The sequence below is a fragment of the Vulpes lagopus genome, chromosome 15 (genome assembly GCF_018345385.1).
Source record: "Vulpes lagopus strain Blue_001 chromosome 15, ASM1834538v1, whole genome shotgun sequence".
NCBI classification, from domain to species: domain Eukaryota; kingdom Metazoa; phylum Chordata; class Mammalia; order Carnivora; family Canidae; genus Vulpes; species Vulpes lagopus.
This window is the reverse complement of record NC_054838.1, coordinates 8991427-9008915: the sequence shown is the minus strand read 5'-3', so window position 1 is coordinate 9008915 and position 17489 is coordinate 8991427. Positions and strand designations below refer to the sequence as shown.

At 41.9% G+C, this 17489-nt stretch overlaps 2 protein-coding genes and 1 pseudogene across 2 annotated transcripts in view; 1 reads left to right on the top strand and 2 right to left on the bottom strand.

Annotated features, from left to right (window-relative positions):
- LOC121475959 (L-lactate dehydrogenase C chain) overlaps positions 1-9858 on the top strand; it is a 43356-nt gene extending 33498 nt beyond the window's left edge. Inside the window, exons 7-8 of the mRNA XM_041729645.1 lie at positions 4508-4631; positions 9015-9858. Coding sequence (XP_041585579.1) covers positions 4508-4631; positions 9015-9179 — 289 coding nt within the window. The 3' untranslated portion in view covers positions 9180-9858. The remainder of the gene's footprint in view (positions 1-4507; positions 4632-9014) is intronic.
- Positions 6877-8877, bottom strand: LOC121476519 (annotated as a pseudogene).
- A 6178-nt stretch (positions 9859-16036) lies between the features above and the next one.
- LOC121476451 (60S ribosomal protein L27a-like) lies at positions 16037-17263 on the bottom strand. Its single transcript, XM_041730483.1, has one exon. It carries the CDS (start codon positions 16814-16816, stop codon positions 16391-16393), a length of 426 nt encoding a protein of 141 aa, XP_041586417.1. The 5' UTR covers positions 16817-17263; the 3' UTR covers positions 16037-16390.
- Between the last annotated feature and the right edge of the window lie 226 nt (positions 17264-17489).

Below are 17489 nucleotides of genomic sequence, written 5' to 3'. Positions count from 1 at the left end.
ATTTGTATCATCTTCAATTTCTTTCAGCAATATTTTATAGTTTTTATTGCACAAGTCTTTTACTTCCTTGGTCAATTCCTAATTATTTTATTCTTTTTGATGCTGTTGTAAGTGGAATTATTTTCTTAATTTTATGTTCATATCGTTCATTGTTATTGTATAGAAATGCAATTTTGTATGTTGACTTTATATTGTTACTTTGCTGAATTCACTTATAGTTCTAACAATTTTTGTGTGTGTGTAGGTGTGTGTGTAATTTAGAGTTATCTGCATATAAGATCATGTCATCTGTGAGCAGGGATAATTTTTCTTCTTTCCAATTTGGATGCCTTTTATTTCTCTGTCTTGTATAATTACTCTGGATAGAATTTCTAATACTGTGTTGAATAGAAGTGGCAAAGTGGGCATTCTTTCCTTGTTCCTGATCTTAAAGGAAACACTTTCAGTATTTCACCACTGACTATGATCACTGTAGGGTTTTCATGTATGGCTTTTATTATGTTGAAGTAGTTTCTGTAATTCCTAGTTTCTTAAGTGTTTTTATTATGAAAGGGTGTTGAATCTTGTCAAACGATTTTTTTTGCATCAAATGGGATAATTATTTTTTTCTAAGTATGTTAATGTGTCAGACTGGATCAATGAATTTCCATATGTTGACCCATCCTTTGCTTCCATTCCAGGAATAAACCTCACTCTGTCATAGTGTATAATTCTTTGAAAGTGCCTATGAATTTGGCTGCTAGTAATTTGTTGAGGTTTCCAGGACTATTTAGAAAGAGGACTTTGGGTGTGCTTTTGCACAAAACAGTAAGAGAAAAAGAGAAAAATAAAGGGAATGGGGAGAGGATGCTTACCTTTAAAATTCCCTGGAGGTCACTATAGCCAGATGGGAAGGGACTGCAATGATTGGGGGAAGGTGCAAAAAAAATGGCTGCCCTCCTTTTTCTACACCTCTGTCATCGATTCCTGATATTTAGAGAAGGCTTTTTTGTAGGCTGTGCACAAGCTACTTGGGGGACATATGAACAGCTACCTGCTGAAGGTGGGGGATAGATAGTTGCTACAGTGCTAAGAGCTGAAATTGACTGAAGGTAACTACAAATTACCACTGGAGCCTTCCCCTGAAGTTTCAAGCCTTCAATAGACTCCACAGCTCCAGAATAGTTATGTCAGACAGATTTGGGTAAAACAATTATTGTCTAGGTGGGGGGATAGAATCCTGGTGCTTCCTATTTCACCATCTTCTCAGAATCCTCCAGTGCTTAACTGATTTTTTAACCTAGAAAACTGTTTTGTGCAAAAGCACACCCAAAGTCATCTTTCTAAATAGTCCTGCCTTTTCTTGGAAAGGATCTAGACTTAATGTTAGCCTTCTATCCATGATACTTCTCCATGACCTTGGATGATTATTTTTGTACCATATATTCCTCAGAGTTCCTTTGACAAACATGTCTTCAATATTTTATACATAGAAAAAGACAAGCTATTCCTATAGCTTGTCCTATGATCACCAGGATCTGTACAATAGGTAACCAAAATCACTCACAGGTGTTTTGGTAATCCTTAGCTAATTGGATTATTCTATTTTCCCCTTTTATTTACTGTCACTTGTGCCTTATTAAATGTATTGACAGACTCATTTAATTGTGTGTCTGATATTTTTAAAAGATATTATTTATTTATTTAGAGAGAAAGCATGAACAGGGGGAGGACACAGGGGGAGGGAGAAATAATTCCAAACAGACTCTCTGCTGAGCATGGAGCTGGCACCAGGCTGGATCTCACGTCCCTGAGATCATGACCTGAGTTGAAATCGAGAGTCTGGCCCCATTAGAAGAAAGCAAAATGATTGTACTCTCTCTCCTTTGTCAGATCTTAAAAGCTTTATTCTGAGGGACAAAAAAAAAGAAAACAATATACTTTATAACGCTGTGTAGGAATGTTAAAAATATAGGCATGTGAGAAATACATATTTTGAAAACATGTATAGGAACAAAACTATGTTGGAAACCCATTAGAATGGGGAATACATTCTGTGTGTATGTGTGTGTGTGTTTTCTTGAAATAGCATTTATTTATTTATTTATTTAGGCCAGGACTATGTTTATTTTCTTTTTTTCTTTTTATTATTTTGTATTTTTTTTTATTGGAGTTCGATTTGTGTGTTTGATATTTCTAAAGCAAATTTATTTCCTCTTCTGGCCAAACTATTTCTGCTGGGATCACATCAATTGGAAGCTTTAGGTCAATTTCCCCAACTGTCTTTTCACTTTGGTAATTGTTATTAGTATGTGTCATTTTCTTTCTTTTTTAAGAGAGAGAGTAAGCATGCATGCAAATGGAGGAGGGAGGGGCAACGGGAGAGGGAAAGAGATAATCTTAAACCAGGCTCCACATTCAGCACAGAGTCTGACTTGGGTCTCAATCTCATGACCCTGAGATCATGACCTGAGCCCAAATCAAGAGTTGGATGCTTAACCAGCTGAGCCAGCCAGGCGTCCCTCATTTTCTTAAATTTTCTTAAGGAAACCTACAAACTCTTTGTTATGCCAAATAGCTTTGGATAAGAGATTAAGTTAATGCCTAGCATAAAACACCTATGTTAATATTATAGTATCATTTCCTGTCCTTCTCAACACAAGTATCCTTTACCCATATGCCATAGATTTCCAGATATAGGGTCCATTAAAGGCCATTTCTCAGTAAATGCAGGAATCAACCTGATCTGGAGGCAGAACCACAACCCAGCTAAGGAATCTATTTTAGCCAATACTGGTTTCTAAATGTCATGGAGTCACCTATCTATTTCTTGCAGGGATGTTATAGTGTTAGTCTCTGTCTACCCAATTCCTAATAATTGTACCAGAGGGAATGCTAGTTCCTAATTCAAAAGACTGTTTCTATAAGAGAATAATGATTAAGACCTTTCCACTGAAGTCCTGTGTGATTTAAATACCAAATACTGCAACACATTACAGATCAGTACTCATTCCAATTAATCCTCCCAACATGCAGTGTCCAAATTAAATTATTTGCCTCTTGGTCATTTAGCAGAGGATCTATAGTTATAAAGAATCCCAGGATACTGCTAGTCTTTATCTAAAAACAACTCAACTCTTTTTTGTCATAGTCTCTGATTTTCCAGTGGCTAACCAACAATGGCAGGGGAGTGACATCATGATTTAATAGGATGTCCTTCCAGGTTTTTAATAGAGCAGTCAGTTTTTTGTCTTAGGATAGTAGTCTTAAAACTGCTTGTTCTATTTGCTCCCTTTGCCCTTTTCTTTATGCCAGCAGTTTTATTTTCATTAGGATGGTTAATAACAACTAAAGGATTATATTTTTAGCCAGTTTTTTCTCAACTCTTTTCTCTTTGTCAATTTGTTTTGTTAATTCCTGAGAGGATGTATGTCAGCATCCAGATTCCACTGGTAAGATTTTTCCCCCAGTTATCTACTGCAGGGCTTTCTTCAGCTCAAACATCATTATTCAATCAATCACTAGGCAGAGTCTCCCTCCCTTTCCTTTCACTTACCCCAGAGTCTTGGCCATATTGAATTGAGAGTCTGAAAGTTAATCCTAAATTTGACAGCAATCTGCATGCTTTATTATTATTTTTTTTTAATTTTTATTCATTTATAATAGTCACAGAGAGAGAGAGAGAGAGAGAGAGAGGCAGAGACATAGGCAGAGGGAGAAGCAGGCTCCATGCACCGGGAGCCCGATGTGGGATTCGATCCCGGGTCTCCAGGATCGCGCCCTGGGCCAAAGGCAAGCGCCAAACCACTGTGCCACCCAGGGATCCCAATCTGCATGCTTTAAATAATAAAACTGTGCCCCTGGTTTTCAACCGACAGTCAAATCACAGGTTACCACAATGAATATAGTCTAGTCCCAACTTTCCTATGCCGAAGTGGTCCATACACACATCAGTCTTCTCATTTGCTACCAAGTGTATTGTGTGCAGTCCTGGGGCCTTGAAACTGTGCTTACACGGTTGCAAGACCATCTGATATGATACAAATAATGATTCCAAACATTCCATTTCCTGTCCTGGTTCCTTTTTCCCAAAACTAAATAAACTCTGCTCAGTTAAAACCTCTTTGTTCTTTGAGTTTGAATGTCAATCCAAATTGGTGGCAAATAGAAAATAAGAAAATTAAGAAAAGTGTAAAGAAGATAATATCACCTGTAATATTACTTAAAAATAATCACTGTTAATAACTTTGTGGAGTGATGCAACTCTAAAGTTTCATATTTAGTGACACATATGCCCTAGTATTCTGCCTTTATGATAAGAGAAGGATGGGTTAATTATTATTTAAAGTGAATAATGAAATTTATGAAAATGGTATAGAAACTTCTATTGCTTATTCATAAATAATTTCTAGAATAAGTCTCAGAGTGGCAATGACATGTAGATTACTTCAAAATGGAAGCTTGAAAAATAATATGTTTTCTGAGTTGATTTGCCATGAACTTGATTTTCTTACTTTCTAAACTGCAGTGCCTATGAGATTATCAAGCTGAAAGGGTATACCTCTTGGGCTATTGGACTGTCTGTGACAGATCTGGTAGGATCAGTTTTGAAAAATCTTAGGAGAGTGCATCCAGTTTCTACTATGGTTAAGGTAGGCTTAAACTGACTCTTCATTTATCATCTTTTCTTTAATATTTCTTGAGTCCCTACTATGTGCTAGGTATTATACAAGATGTTGAGGATATAGAGGTGAACAAAGAAGGCCCTGACTTCATGGAGTTCAATGAAAGAAATGGATTTATTTTATTTTAATTTAAAAAAATTTTTATTTATTCATGACGGGGGGGGGGGGTAGGCAGAAACACAGGCAGAGGGAGAAGCAGGCTCCATGCAGGGAGCCCGACGTGGGACTCGATCCCCGGTCTCCAGGATCAGGCCCCAGGCCTGCTAAACCACTGAGCCACCCGGGCTGCCCAAAAGAAATGGATTTAATAAAATAATTGTAAAAGTAAATATATAATGACAAATTACGATAAGTGCTATGATTAAAAACTACCAAGTACTTAAGAGTATACAAGGAGAGAATTTAACTACCCTGGGTAGGAGCATGGGTGATAGTAAGGGAAAACTTCCTAAGGAAGTAAAATGTGACCTATTCTGAATAATAAGTAGGAGTTAATTTGGAAGGCTGGACTAATAGTCTAAGCAGAAGGAACACATATGCGGAGGAAGTGATGTAGGTATAAGTAGAGGGCACTTGTGGATCTGAAAAAAAGGTGTTATTGAAATGCAGAGAGTGAAGGGAAGTGCATGGTAAGGCTAGAGAAGTAAGCAGGATTCAGCCACTGAAAGCCTAATAAAAGGATTTAGGTCTATGGAAAGCCAACCAAAAGATTTTAAGGGACTGGCAAGCATTCATGGTAAACAGATGTCTATGGCTATGATGGAGGCAACAGATTTGAAAGGGACAAGAGTAGACTTGCAGAATCCTGTCAAGAAGATGAGCAGTAGGGATGCCTAGGTGGCTTAGTAGTTGAGCATCTGCCTTTGGCTCAGGCCACGATCCTGGGATGGAGTACTGCATCAGGCTCTCCCCAGGGAGCCTGCTTCTCCCTCTACCTATGTTTCTGCCTATGTCCTGTGTGTTTAGTGAATAAATGAAATCTTAAAAAAAAGAAGACGAGCAGTAGCTTAGAATAGAAAGGACAATAGTAGAGGTGAAGAGAAGGGGATAAATTTGAGAGACACTGTATTTAGTAGGTAATGTTCGTAGGACTTGGTAATAGATGAAGTAGGAAATAAGGAAAAGGAAGACATTTATAAATTTCTGTTTTGCACCATTATATAGATAGTGATATCCCCTGAGGAAGGGAATTCTCAAGGAGAACCAGGTTTAAAGATCATGTTTGCAGTTATGAACAAGTTGAATTTCAGGTGCTTTTGCAATATCCAAAAGAAAATGGGCAGTTGGGTACAAGCTTCCGGAACTCCTAAGAGTTCTAAGTAGGAGTCAGTTTGGAGATAGTTCCTGAGAGGGAAAGAGAGGTCTGTTAACAACATCACCAACAACAAAGACAGAGATGCTGGGCAAGCACAGGCAACAGATATCCCTTACACATGGTAACTGAAGCTGGGCATTTCAATGAGCTTGCCTAAGGAGAGTGTAATAAAGTGTAATAAAGACAGACTGAGATTGAGTCTTGAGGAATTCTAGTGTTAAAAGTTGAGTTTATAGTATGAGTACACAAAGGTGACTAAGAAGTGTCAGCCAGAGAGTTAAAAACCAAGAGAAGAGAACCATGGATTCATGGTAACCAAGAGAGAAGAGGATGCTTTAAAGACTAAAGAATTGGTTTTCTGTTGTTGATTGACGATGAGAAGTCATATAAAATGAGGATTAAAAATGCCAGGAGGATAAAGTAATAGAAGTCATAACCTTAGCAGGAGCTGTTTAATGAAGTAATAGGAGTGAAAGCCTGCTTGGAGTATACACTAAGATTTTCTTAATCTCAGCCCTATTGACTTTGGGCCAGATAATTCTTCATTGTTGTTGGAGGACTATCCCGGGCATTGTGGAATGTTAGCAGCATCCCTGGCCTCGACCTGTTAGATGCCAGGAGCATACCCTTTCCTCTCAGTTTTGACAGTCAAAAATGTCTCCAGATATTGCCAAATGTCCCTTTGGAAGGTCCTTGAGAATCTCTGAGGAAATTAAGACTAGTATAAACAGCTCTTTTGAGGTATTTGGCTGTGAAGGTACGGAAAGAGAGTAGTAATTGGAGAGGAAAATCAAGGCCAGGTAAGTTTGTGTGTTTTTTTTTTTTTTTTAAAAGATAAGATGCTGATAGTAAAAGTAGTTATTACAGATAGAAGTACTAAGCAGAGAGGGTGGGATCCAGAGCATAGATGAAGGTATTAGCTCTAGGAAGGAGGAGAGACAGCTATTTCTTGTAACAGGAGATATTAGAGGATAGGCAGTGAATCATGCACACTGGTAAGTTTGTCATTGGATGTTTTTTTAGTGAAAGGAGACAAAATCACCTGAGAATCAGGGGACCTATAGAGGAATCAGATGTTTGAGAAGGTTTGAAATCACCTTTGTAGATAATGAGAAATAGAATTTGAGCCCTTGGCCCCCCGCAAAAAGAATAACTGTTATGTGGATGCTCGTTTGAGGTTGATATGCATTGATTAATTAATTATAATGTAAGTTAAAGATTAACTTTATTGTGTAGTTTTCTCCAGGGATCTGAGCACAGGCATGGAGAGGGAAGACAGCTGAATTTATATGGGTGTGGGATTTACTTGCTGGGGTGTGAAAGAGTGGGTGGGGAGAGAAAGTAGAAGGGAGGGATGCATGTGGTATAGCCTTTGGCTTATACACATGTTAATGGGTTTGACTTTCCGCTAAAGGGTTACAGACAAAATTCATCATCTTTGCCCTTAAATATGATCTACATACAAAGTCACCAAGAGTAATCACAGATATTGGGACAGAGAGGAAAGATTGTGAGCTAGGTGTCAGTCTTTTATGAATGAGATGAAGTAACCAAGAGGTTAGTAAATGGTCATTAGAAAATGAGCCTCAAAAAATAGAGGGAATGTTAAGAGAGTAGGGGACTAACGACTTGAAAGAGACAGTGAGTACACAATGGATACCATACACCCCTCCTCTTTGGAGGATACACAGGCATATGGGAGAATAAGCAATTACCCCTAGGGCACGCCTGAGGAAGAGTCAAGAGGACTCTGACTCTTCAAATGCTCTGAGAAGAGACTAATATGGGAATTTCATAGTTTTTACTGACCAAATCAATGAACAAGTTGTATTTTATAGGAAAACTTAAACATTTGATATTAAGAGGATAATCACTCATATACTCTTATTTTTTTTACCCCATTTAGTTTTATTGCTTCACATTTTCAGCAAATAAATAAGGCTACAGTTTATTTCATATTTATAAATTGGCTAGATTTTTTTTTATATAAATAGGGAATTCTTTTTAAAGAGCCATTTTCTCATTTCATGGCCAGTATAGGGGCAAATGAGAGTCCATTTTAATGTATCCCTGGGTCATATTGTCAGCCAGGCATGAAGCTTAAAGAGAAGAGGGGGCTGGGTAGCAGGTCATGGTTAGCACATAGGGCCAGGCTCCAGAGGCCAGGACCCTTATTTCCAGCCACCCAGCAGCCCCCAAATGGCATGATGGGATGGATCTACATTCTCCAATTCTAGTTCAAGAAGCCCCTCTAGAAAAAAGACAGAGAAAGTAGAGGGGAAACAAATTCCCAAAACACTTCAGCTGCAGGAGTGGAAGGAATGTCGGGGCTGCTGGCTGGAGGTTTCGGGAGCCCAGAATAGGGTGGTGGCCATGGTTGCAACTATTCCATGTTCAGTTCATCATGGGAGGTCCTGGGTAGAAGTCAGATGGAGTGGTGGATGGAAGTACCCATACATGCATGCATTCCATTGGTACTTGGCAGGGGAAAGACAAAAGCCCTCCTGGGCATATGAGAGTACCTGCAGGGTCCATTGGAGGCTTCACCTTTGGAGGATTGAGATGTTACCTGTAGCATCTATTGTGCAACTCAATGGTGCCTCTTGGTGTAAAGGTCAACTCATATAAAGAAGTCTTTCCAGCCACTTCCTGCTTCTCAGCCTTCACTATTCTTTTGCTGTAATTTACACCAAATACAGGCTGCTTGATTTTGCAGTCCTTTATCAGATAAAATGGCATCATGAAGGATTGGATGGCATCTTTCCTTTGGACAGAAAAATGGAACTGGTAACGGGTAAAGTAGACATTGCCTTTCTTGGTCCCTTTGAAGGCCTCTGGTATGTTCTTCACATCCTTGAACACAAACTCTGTATAGTCATAGGACATTAGGATCAATATTGTTGATAGCTACTCTACCACCTTCTGATTCTAATTGAGCTCCATGGTCTCTCTGGTATCCTCTTATTCTGAAGCTGTCTTGCACAAGTGCTTTTCCATATCATGTTACTGAACAATAATCTAATTTTGCCTTTTAGGGCTTATATGGAATCAAAGAAGAAATCTTTCTCAGTATCCCCTGTGTTTTGGGGCAAAATGGTGTCTCGGATATTGTGAAAATTAACTTGAATTCTGATGAGGAGGCCCTTTTTAAGAAGAGTGCAGACACACTCTGGAATGTCCAAAAAGAGCTGGTGTTTTAAAGCCTCTTAATGTTCCACTGTTTTATAGAACAGAAGGTATCAGACTGTATATTTTACATTTTGAAAGTATTTTAATCTTATCTGTAAAAAATAAAACATTGGAGATCCATGACATAACTTCAGTCCCTCAAGGCTCGGGAAAAGGAAATGGTGAAGATATTTCTCCTCTTTATGAATCTCTTATAGCTCTGTTCTAATGATACCCAACCTATAGAGATGCAAGTTATACTTCTGAGATATGTCATGTGTAAGAGTTGCCTTCAAGTTTAGTAGAGTATGGATAATAACCCATTATAATATAACACTTATAATTTTTCTCACAAAATAACCAGCACTTTTTCTAGTGTTGAAATTTCATTCTTCCATTAGGGCACAGGCATATTTACTTTATATTGCTTCATTAGTTTCATGTGTCTACATATGATCTCTACTAAGTTCTTATCTTTAAGACCATGTATATCAGAAGGAAACAAAACTTTTATGGTATAAAAAAAGTAAATGGAATGTCTCCAAACCTATATTATTCCAGTTCATATAAACCCAAATAGTTGATTTGGTGTCTGTTGAAATACCACACAGGAAGCTTAGACCATTCTCTAGGTCATTTGTTGAGCAAACTATTGCTATGCTTGCTGTGTAATCGTTATGAGGTCAATATGATATGATTTATGCCCTCAAGTATCTCACAGTATTTAGGGTACCTCAACTAATTGATTATTGACATGCATATATATGAGTGGATATATGTGCTTGTTTTTTGAAAATTTTATTTATTTGACAGAGCACAAGCAGGGGAAGTGGGAGAGGGAGAAACAGGTTCCCTGCTGAGCCGGGAGCCCGATGTAGGGCTCTATCCGAGGACCCCAGGATCATGACCTGAGCTGAAGCCAGACACTTAACTGACGGAGCCACCCAGATGCCCCCAGATATGTGCTTCTAATTTATACATACTTATAACACACACACATATATAAAATATTTCCTTGATTTCACAATTTAAGGCAGCTATAGGAAATACACAATTAAAAACTAAGAAATCAGGATCAAAATAATTTATAATAGACTAGGACAGGACCAGTGGGAAAAATTAGAAGACAGATATGCAGGTCCTAGGGACTTACATGGCTCTAGTGAAGGTGTACTTATTGGGTGGAGAGTCACAGTTCACACTTATTCTTGCACTCTGAATAATTTTCATTCTAGTCCTCTACAGCTGAATATGATTAGTTTCCCATTATTCTGTTCTTTTTTCTTGTTTTCAGCTCTTCCCTTGAATGCACAGAATAGGATGATGAGAGAGTTTAGTTAGGGTAGCAGGGATAGGGGAGTCTAATGTGGATTTCACCTATTTTTTTTAAAGCTGTTTGTACACCAAATTAAAACTTCATTTTAGGGATCCCTGGGTGGTGCAGCAGTTTGGCGCCTGCCTTTGGCCCAGGGCGCGATCCTGGAGACCTGGGATCGAATCCCACATCCGGCTCCCGGTGCATGGAACCTGCTTCTCCCTCTGCCTGTGTCTCTGACTCTCTCTCTCTCTCTCTCTGTGACTATCATAAATAAATAAATAGAAAAAAAATTAAAAAAAAAATTAAAAAAAATAAAATTTCATTTTAGGAAATCCTTGCAGATATCTAAAGGCTGCAAAATATAGTTTCTACAGGGAATATTCTAGAAAGTAAAACTGCCCTACACTGCATATTCTCAAAAGGGTCAGTACTTCCCCCAAGAGTGTGAAATTGGTTATGGTGCGGGATGTGGGAAAATATTAGATATTACTAGAGTTTCACTCCATAAAGTCCAACCCTACCAGATAAAATCTTACTTTTTTTTTAAATTTTATTTTTAAGTAATCTCTGTACCCAACATGGGGCCGAAACTCACAATCTCGAGATCAAGGGGCACTTGCTCCACGGACTGGGCCAGCCAGGCTCCCCTCTTTAATATTGTTTCATGATGGGGATGGGTGGAGATGAACAACTGGCGGAGAAAGTCTTAAAAAAGGCCCTTGAGGGAGAGAGAATGAAAAAAGTTTGAGGAACACGGCTCTGTTTCTTATAAAAGAATTTGTCAGCGGTGTATTATGTATCATGATTCACAAATGAGTTAGGAAACAACCAGGGTAGAATGTGACGGGACAAGAGAAGAAACCGTGGTGTTCCCGGATTAAAAAGGACAAGAGGGGAATTTTGGCTTCTGCATTTAACTACTTCATAAATAATGAGTCGAGCTTTCCCATCCACTAGTGGAAACAGCCACTAGTCGATTAAATTAGCCCTGCCCTGATGAAATTCTTATGAGTTTCATATATTATTTAGAAATCCCCTTTGCATAGAGAGTTTTAAAATTTTTACTCTTTCCACTTTAGCTCACATTTGCAGAGGGTTCAAAGGAGCACTGCGTCTCTTTCTCCTGCAGCTCTTGGCAAAAAGTTCAAAAAGTTCCCCATGGAGAGTCAAACAGCCCTCCCGGATACATCCAGACGAGGTCTGATTAGAAATAAATTTACCTGGGCTCTCCAGGGGGTGAGCTCGGGGCAAGCAGCGCTCCGTGTGAGAGCTGAGGCTCTCCAGTATCTTAGCGCCTCCTGCTCTTAGAGCCCAGGAGCCTCCCCGCAGCCCTCGCGGGCGCAGGTGACAAACAGCAGGTGCAGGCGCACATGAGGGCAGCCGCTCCGCGTGCGCGAGGCCGCCTCGAGCTGGGCGCACGTGACGGGCAGCAGGTGCAGGTGACGGACAGCAGGCGCAGGCGCAGATCAGAGCAGTCGCACCGCGTGCGCGAGGCCGCCTTGAAGCCTGCTCGAGCTGGGCGTGGCGCGGGTGCACGTGACGGGCGGCGCAGGCGCACATGAGGACAGCCGCACGCATGCGCAAGGCCGCCTCGAGGCCCGCTCGAGCTGGGCGAAGCGCAGGCGCAGGTGACGGGCAGCAGGCGCAGGCGCGAGGCCCACTCGAGCGGGCGTGGCCTGCGCAGCCTCCCGCCAACAGTTTCCCTCCGTGCGGACTCGGACTTTTCTGCCCTTTCCGCGTGTGTCTCGAGGGGCAGCCGTGAGCGGGTGCGGGAGTCCTGCAGACCAGCCGAGCGTTGGCTCCGCGGGAGCGACCTTCTGCGGACCTCGGCCGGCTGTGCCCCGCGCAGAGCGTCCGCACCCCGGTCAGCGGCTGCCCCCCCGCCCCCGCGTGCGTGCGTGCGTGAGGCCGGAAGTCCTGCGTGCCTGGCGTCAAGTCCTGCGTGCCTGGCGTCAAGTCCTGCGTGCCTGGCGTCGGTGGGCTCCGAGCCTGAGGCGCCGCGTGAGAGCTGGGCCGCGGGGAGAGTGAGGCCGGGGCGGGGAGGGGCCGCCTTGCCGTCACTCCTCCTCCTCAGGCCCTAGCTGTAGCGCCCTTCTCCTCACCCCCGCCCCCTCCTCCGCTCCCGGTCGGGTCTGCGGCACCTCTGCGCCGTGGGACCCAGGCGGTCTCCGTCGGCCTCTCTCTGGGAGCGGCGTTGCGGTAGGTTTCCGAGGTGGCGGCTGTCCAGCGTGAACTTACTAAGAACTTCACCTCAGAGGATGCTGAGGGTCGCAGTAAGATCTCCAGTATTGGTATGGCCTGTGCAATCAACACTTTTTTTTTTTTTTTAAGATTTTATTTATTTATGAGACACAGAGAGAGGCAGAGACTCCTGCAGGGAGCCCGACGTGGGACTCGATCCTGGGACCCCAGGACCACGGGATCAGGCCCTGAGCCGAAGGCGGCGCTAAACCGCTGAGGCACCGGGGCTGCCCATCAACATCTTAGTAAGTAAGTTACGTGCGCTGTGCAGGCGCAGGTGTCAACCTAGGGTCAACCAAGTTTCCCTCCTGGGGATGTAAAGGTGCTGATACGGTGGTGCAGGTTGTATCCAGTTAAGGGGGTGAGTGGGGGCCCTATCCGGTCCCTGCCGGCCTAGTCCAGAGGAAAAGGTCACTTTTCTAGTTGTCTCACCCACCCAGAGGGGCCTGCTTTTTCTATTTTTTGTTCCGGTATCCTATGTGTTAGAATGTCGGCATTTCATTTTAGCTCATGTGATCACAATATGAAGTACCCCTGCTTGACTAGGGAACAGCGCGCACACACACCCTACACTGAAGAAATAAGCGACAGAAAAAAAGTGCACTATGAGTTGTGGTGGGTGTCCTATGAGTACCAAATACAATAGTCTTTTTCCTTTAAAAATCTCTCTCCTGGCAGCCCGGGTGGCTCAGCGGTTTAGCGTCTGCCTTCAGCCCCGGGCGTGACCCTGGAGACCCGGGGTCGAGTCCCACGTCGGGCTCCCTGCTTAGAGCCTGCTTCTCCCCTATGCCTGTGTCCCTGCCTCTGTCTCTCTGTGTGTTTCTCATGAATAGATAAATAAAATATAAAAAATAATAATAATCTGTCTCTTATTTCCTAGCCTCTATATTTATTTCCCTTCTTCCTTACCCTCTTGTTAGATTAATTTTAATATTCAGTTCTTAGTATCGATGTAGTAGATAAAGTTAGCTTCCTGTTAAATGGCTAGACATGGGGCAGCCTGGGTGTGGTTTAGCGCCGCCTTCAGCCCAGGGCGTGATCCTTTAGACCCGGGATCGAGTCCCACTTCATGTTCCCAGCATGGAGCCTGCTTCTCCCTCTGCCTGTGTCTCTGCCTCTGTGTGTGTGTGTGTGTGTCACATTAATAAATAAATAAAATCTTAAAAAAAATGGCTAGAAATGGAACTAAATCGGACCCCTTTCTAAGAACATCACCTAATGTTCTTGAACCCATAATGTTTTAGTAAATAATAATAAACTCTTGGAGCTATGCTTTGCTTTTATTAATTGAATATATGTAAAATGTCCTTAAGCTACTTTCCTGTACTTTAATCTTGGTATGATTATTAGATGTAAAGGATTGGTGCTAGATGACATAAGTATCCTTAAGACAGTAAGAATGTCAGCCTCTGTCTAGTCATATGAATTCCCAGTGACTCATTTTGTCCTACCAACTGTATAATGCCTTTATCAGCAGTGTCATCTTTGCTAATGAAGAATGCATATACATGAAAACCAATACATTTGTTGTCAGTATCAACAATACTGAAAACAATATGCTTTATGTTATCTAATAAGACCCCCAAATTAATTATTAAATCTGTTTTACAAAGGAGGAAAAAAGGTAGGTTGCATGAATAGATAAGTATACAGATAATATGTACAGAAAACCTTGAAGTAAAAGGTGTATTTACTGTCTCTGCTTTGAGGGTTCTTTTTGGGAGGGATTAGGTCCTATCTGTAAGAAAAAGGAAATAGCTACGAGCTCCTAGAGCTTGAGTTCAATGATGCTGACAACTATAGCATTTGTATGTCTTAGAAGATGTGGTGCACAATGGCTCTACAAAGTCCCAGGTTAAGGCTCACTTTAATCTCTCTCTTTCCTGGCTATAGCCTTGGCAACTTCTTTCATTCAAGGAAGTAGTGATATCTATCTTCCTTCCCTCCTTCCTTTCTCCCTTCCTCCCTCCCTCCATCCTCCCTCTCTCCTTCCTTCTGCCTTGGCTTGCCTTTTCCTTTTTTTTTTTTTTTATTTCCTTCCTCCCTCCCTCCCTCCCTCCCTTCCTCCCTTCCTCCTTCCCTGGAGGAGTAGAGGCAGAAGGAGAGAAAAATCCCAAGCTGACTCTCCGTTGAGGGTGGAGCCTCACCTGGGTCTCCATCCCAGGACCTTGAGATCATGACCTGAGCCCAAACCAAAAGTCGGATGTTCAACCAACTGAGCCACCAGGTACCCCAAGGAGGTGGCCATGCCTTAAATCGCTCCTTGCTGATAAGGAAGGAATTGTCAGTAAGAATTGTTTAGTACTTTACTGGCAGAAATTTATGGTACAAACCTAGTAAACAGCAGTGTTTTTGAAAGTTAACAGAATTCTATATCAATATGTAAACTTTATAATGTGATATCTATGAGGGCAAGAATCTTTATTCCATTTATTGCTGTATCCCAAGTCTAGAACCATGCCTAGTATAATAGACACTTAGTAGTTGAATGAAAGAAAAAAGCCAAATGCATGTAAAGAGGAAGAAAGTACTGGGCAGCAAATGCAGAGAGCGGATATTCTACCCACCTTGAATTTTATAAATATGGAAAGTGTCCAGAGACATTGAGTTTAAAATACCTTTAAAAAAAAGATTTATTTATTCATGAGAGAGACAGAGACACAGGCAGAGGGAGAAGCAGGCTCCATGCAGGGGGACTCGATCCCGAGTCTCCAGGATCACGCCCTGGGCTGAAGGCAGGCACTAAACCGCTGAGCCACCCAGGGATCCCTGGAACAACATAGTTTATTTATTTTTAAATTTATGTATTTGAGAGAGAGAGAGTGAAAGAGCGAACATGAGCAGGGGGAGGGGCAGAGACAGAGGGAGAAGTAGGCCCCTAACTGAGCAGGGAGCCTGACACAGGACTCCCAGGATCATGATCCAAGCTGAAGGCAGATGCTCAACCACTGAGGCACCCAGGCATCCCTAGACCTTCTTTTTTAAAGAACAGTTTTAGATTTACAGAAAAATGGAAAATATAGTACAGAGTTTTATCTTTACCTCACATTCAGTTATTTTTAAAATTTTTTTAAAAAAGGTTTATTTGAGAGAGAGACAGAGCAGGAGGAGGGGCAGAAGGAGATGAAGGAGGTGGCTTCTCGCTGAGCAGGGAGCCCGACTAGGGGCTGGATCCCAGAACCCTGGGATCATGACCCAAGCTGAAGGGAGATGCTAAACCAACTGAGTCATCCAGGTGCCCCTTCACATCCAGTTATTATTTGTTAAAGATTTATTTATTTATTTATGAGAGACAGAGGCAGGCTCCATGCTGGGAGCCCGATGTGGGACTCAATCCTGGGACTCCAGGATCATGCCCCAGGGCGAAGGCAGGTGCCCAACCTGAGCCACCCAGGTGTCCCCACATCCAGTTATTAACATAATGTGGTACATTTGTCATAGTTTATGAGTCAACATCTGTACATCATCATTAACTAAAGTCCATACATTACCCAGATTTCCTTAGTTTTTTACCTAATGTCTTTTTTTCTGTTCTAGGATCCCATCAAAGGATACCACATTACATTTAGTCATCATGTACCCTTAGGCTCCTCCTAGACTATGACAGTTTCTTTCTTTCTTTCTTTCTTTTTTTTTTTTTGAAAAGCACTTGTTAGCATTTAATGAACCTCCCCCTATGTGGCTTCAAGTTACTAGAATGCAGGCACCCCCCACACCCTTTATGTTCTCCTCAGCTCTTCTACTGAAGAATTTGGCCTTCATGATGAGAGACTGTTTTAGGAGCTTTCCCTTTCCCAAAACTTTGTAGTAGCCCGATTGCACCACATCGATAATAGGAGCAGCTCCAGTCTTGTTTTTGGTGGCATTTACCCATGTCTGCTCACTGACTAAGGTCCACAGTTTATCAAGGTTGACAGTTGGGCAGAAGCTCTGGTTCCTCTTTAAGTGGTAATGTCTCATACCAACTTTTCCAAAGTAACCTGGGTGATATTTGTCAAAGTTGATCCTGTGATGATACATGCCACCAGCCTTCCGGTGCTTGCCAATGCGGCTGTGGCCATGGCTCACATGACCCCGAAGTTTCTGGGTCTTCCTCAGTCTAGATGGCATGTTGGCGGCCCAGAGGAAAAAAGGCAACTGTGACAGATTCTTAGACTTTTTTTTTTGAGGATTACTGCTCAGGTATTTTGTAGAATGCCCCTCTATTGGAATTTGGTATTTTTCTCATGGTAGGACTGAGGTTATAGATTTTTGGGAGGAAGACACAGAGGTAAAGTGCCATTTTCATCACATCACCAGAGTACGTACTGTAAACGTGACTTATCATAGTTGATGTTGCCTTCAGTCACCTGGCTGAGGTTGTGTTAGGTTTCTCTACTTTTCTTTTCCCCTTTCCATACTATACTCGTTAGAAGGAAGTTCTATATGTGCAGCTCACACCTAAGAGTAGGGAGTTGGGCAGCCTGGGTGGCTCAGCGGTTTAGCGCCGCCTTCAGCCCAGGGCGTGATCCTGGAGACCTGGGATTGAGTCCCATGTTGGGCTCCCTGCATGGAGCCTGCTTTTCCCTCTGCCTGTGTCTCTGCGCCCCCACCCCCTGTCTCTCATGAATAAATAAATAAAATCTTAAAAAAAATTTATGGAAAAAAAAAAGACGGAGTTATGCTCCCTCTGAGGGTGGAGTGTCTTCATAAATTCTTTGGAATTCTGCATGGGAGATTTGTTTCTTCCACCCTGTTAATTCATTTGTAAATATTAGTATGGATTCATGGATTTTATTTTATA

Coding starts and splice junctions, on each gene's coding strand:
- LOC121476451 (XM_041730483.1), bottom strand. CDS start 16,816: ATGCCATCTAGACTGAGGAAGACCCAGAAACTTCGGGGTCATGTGAGC.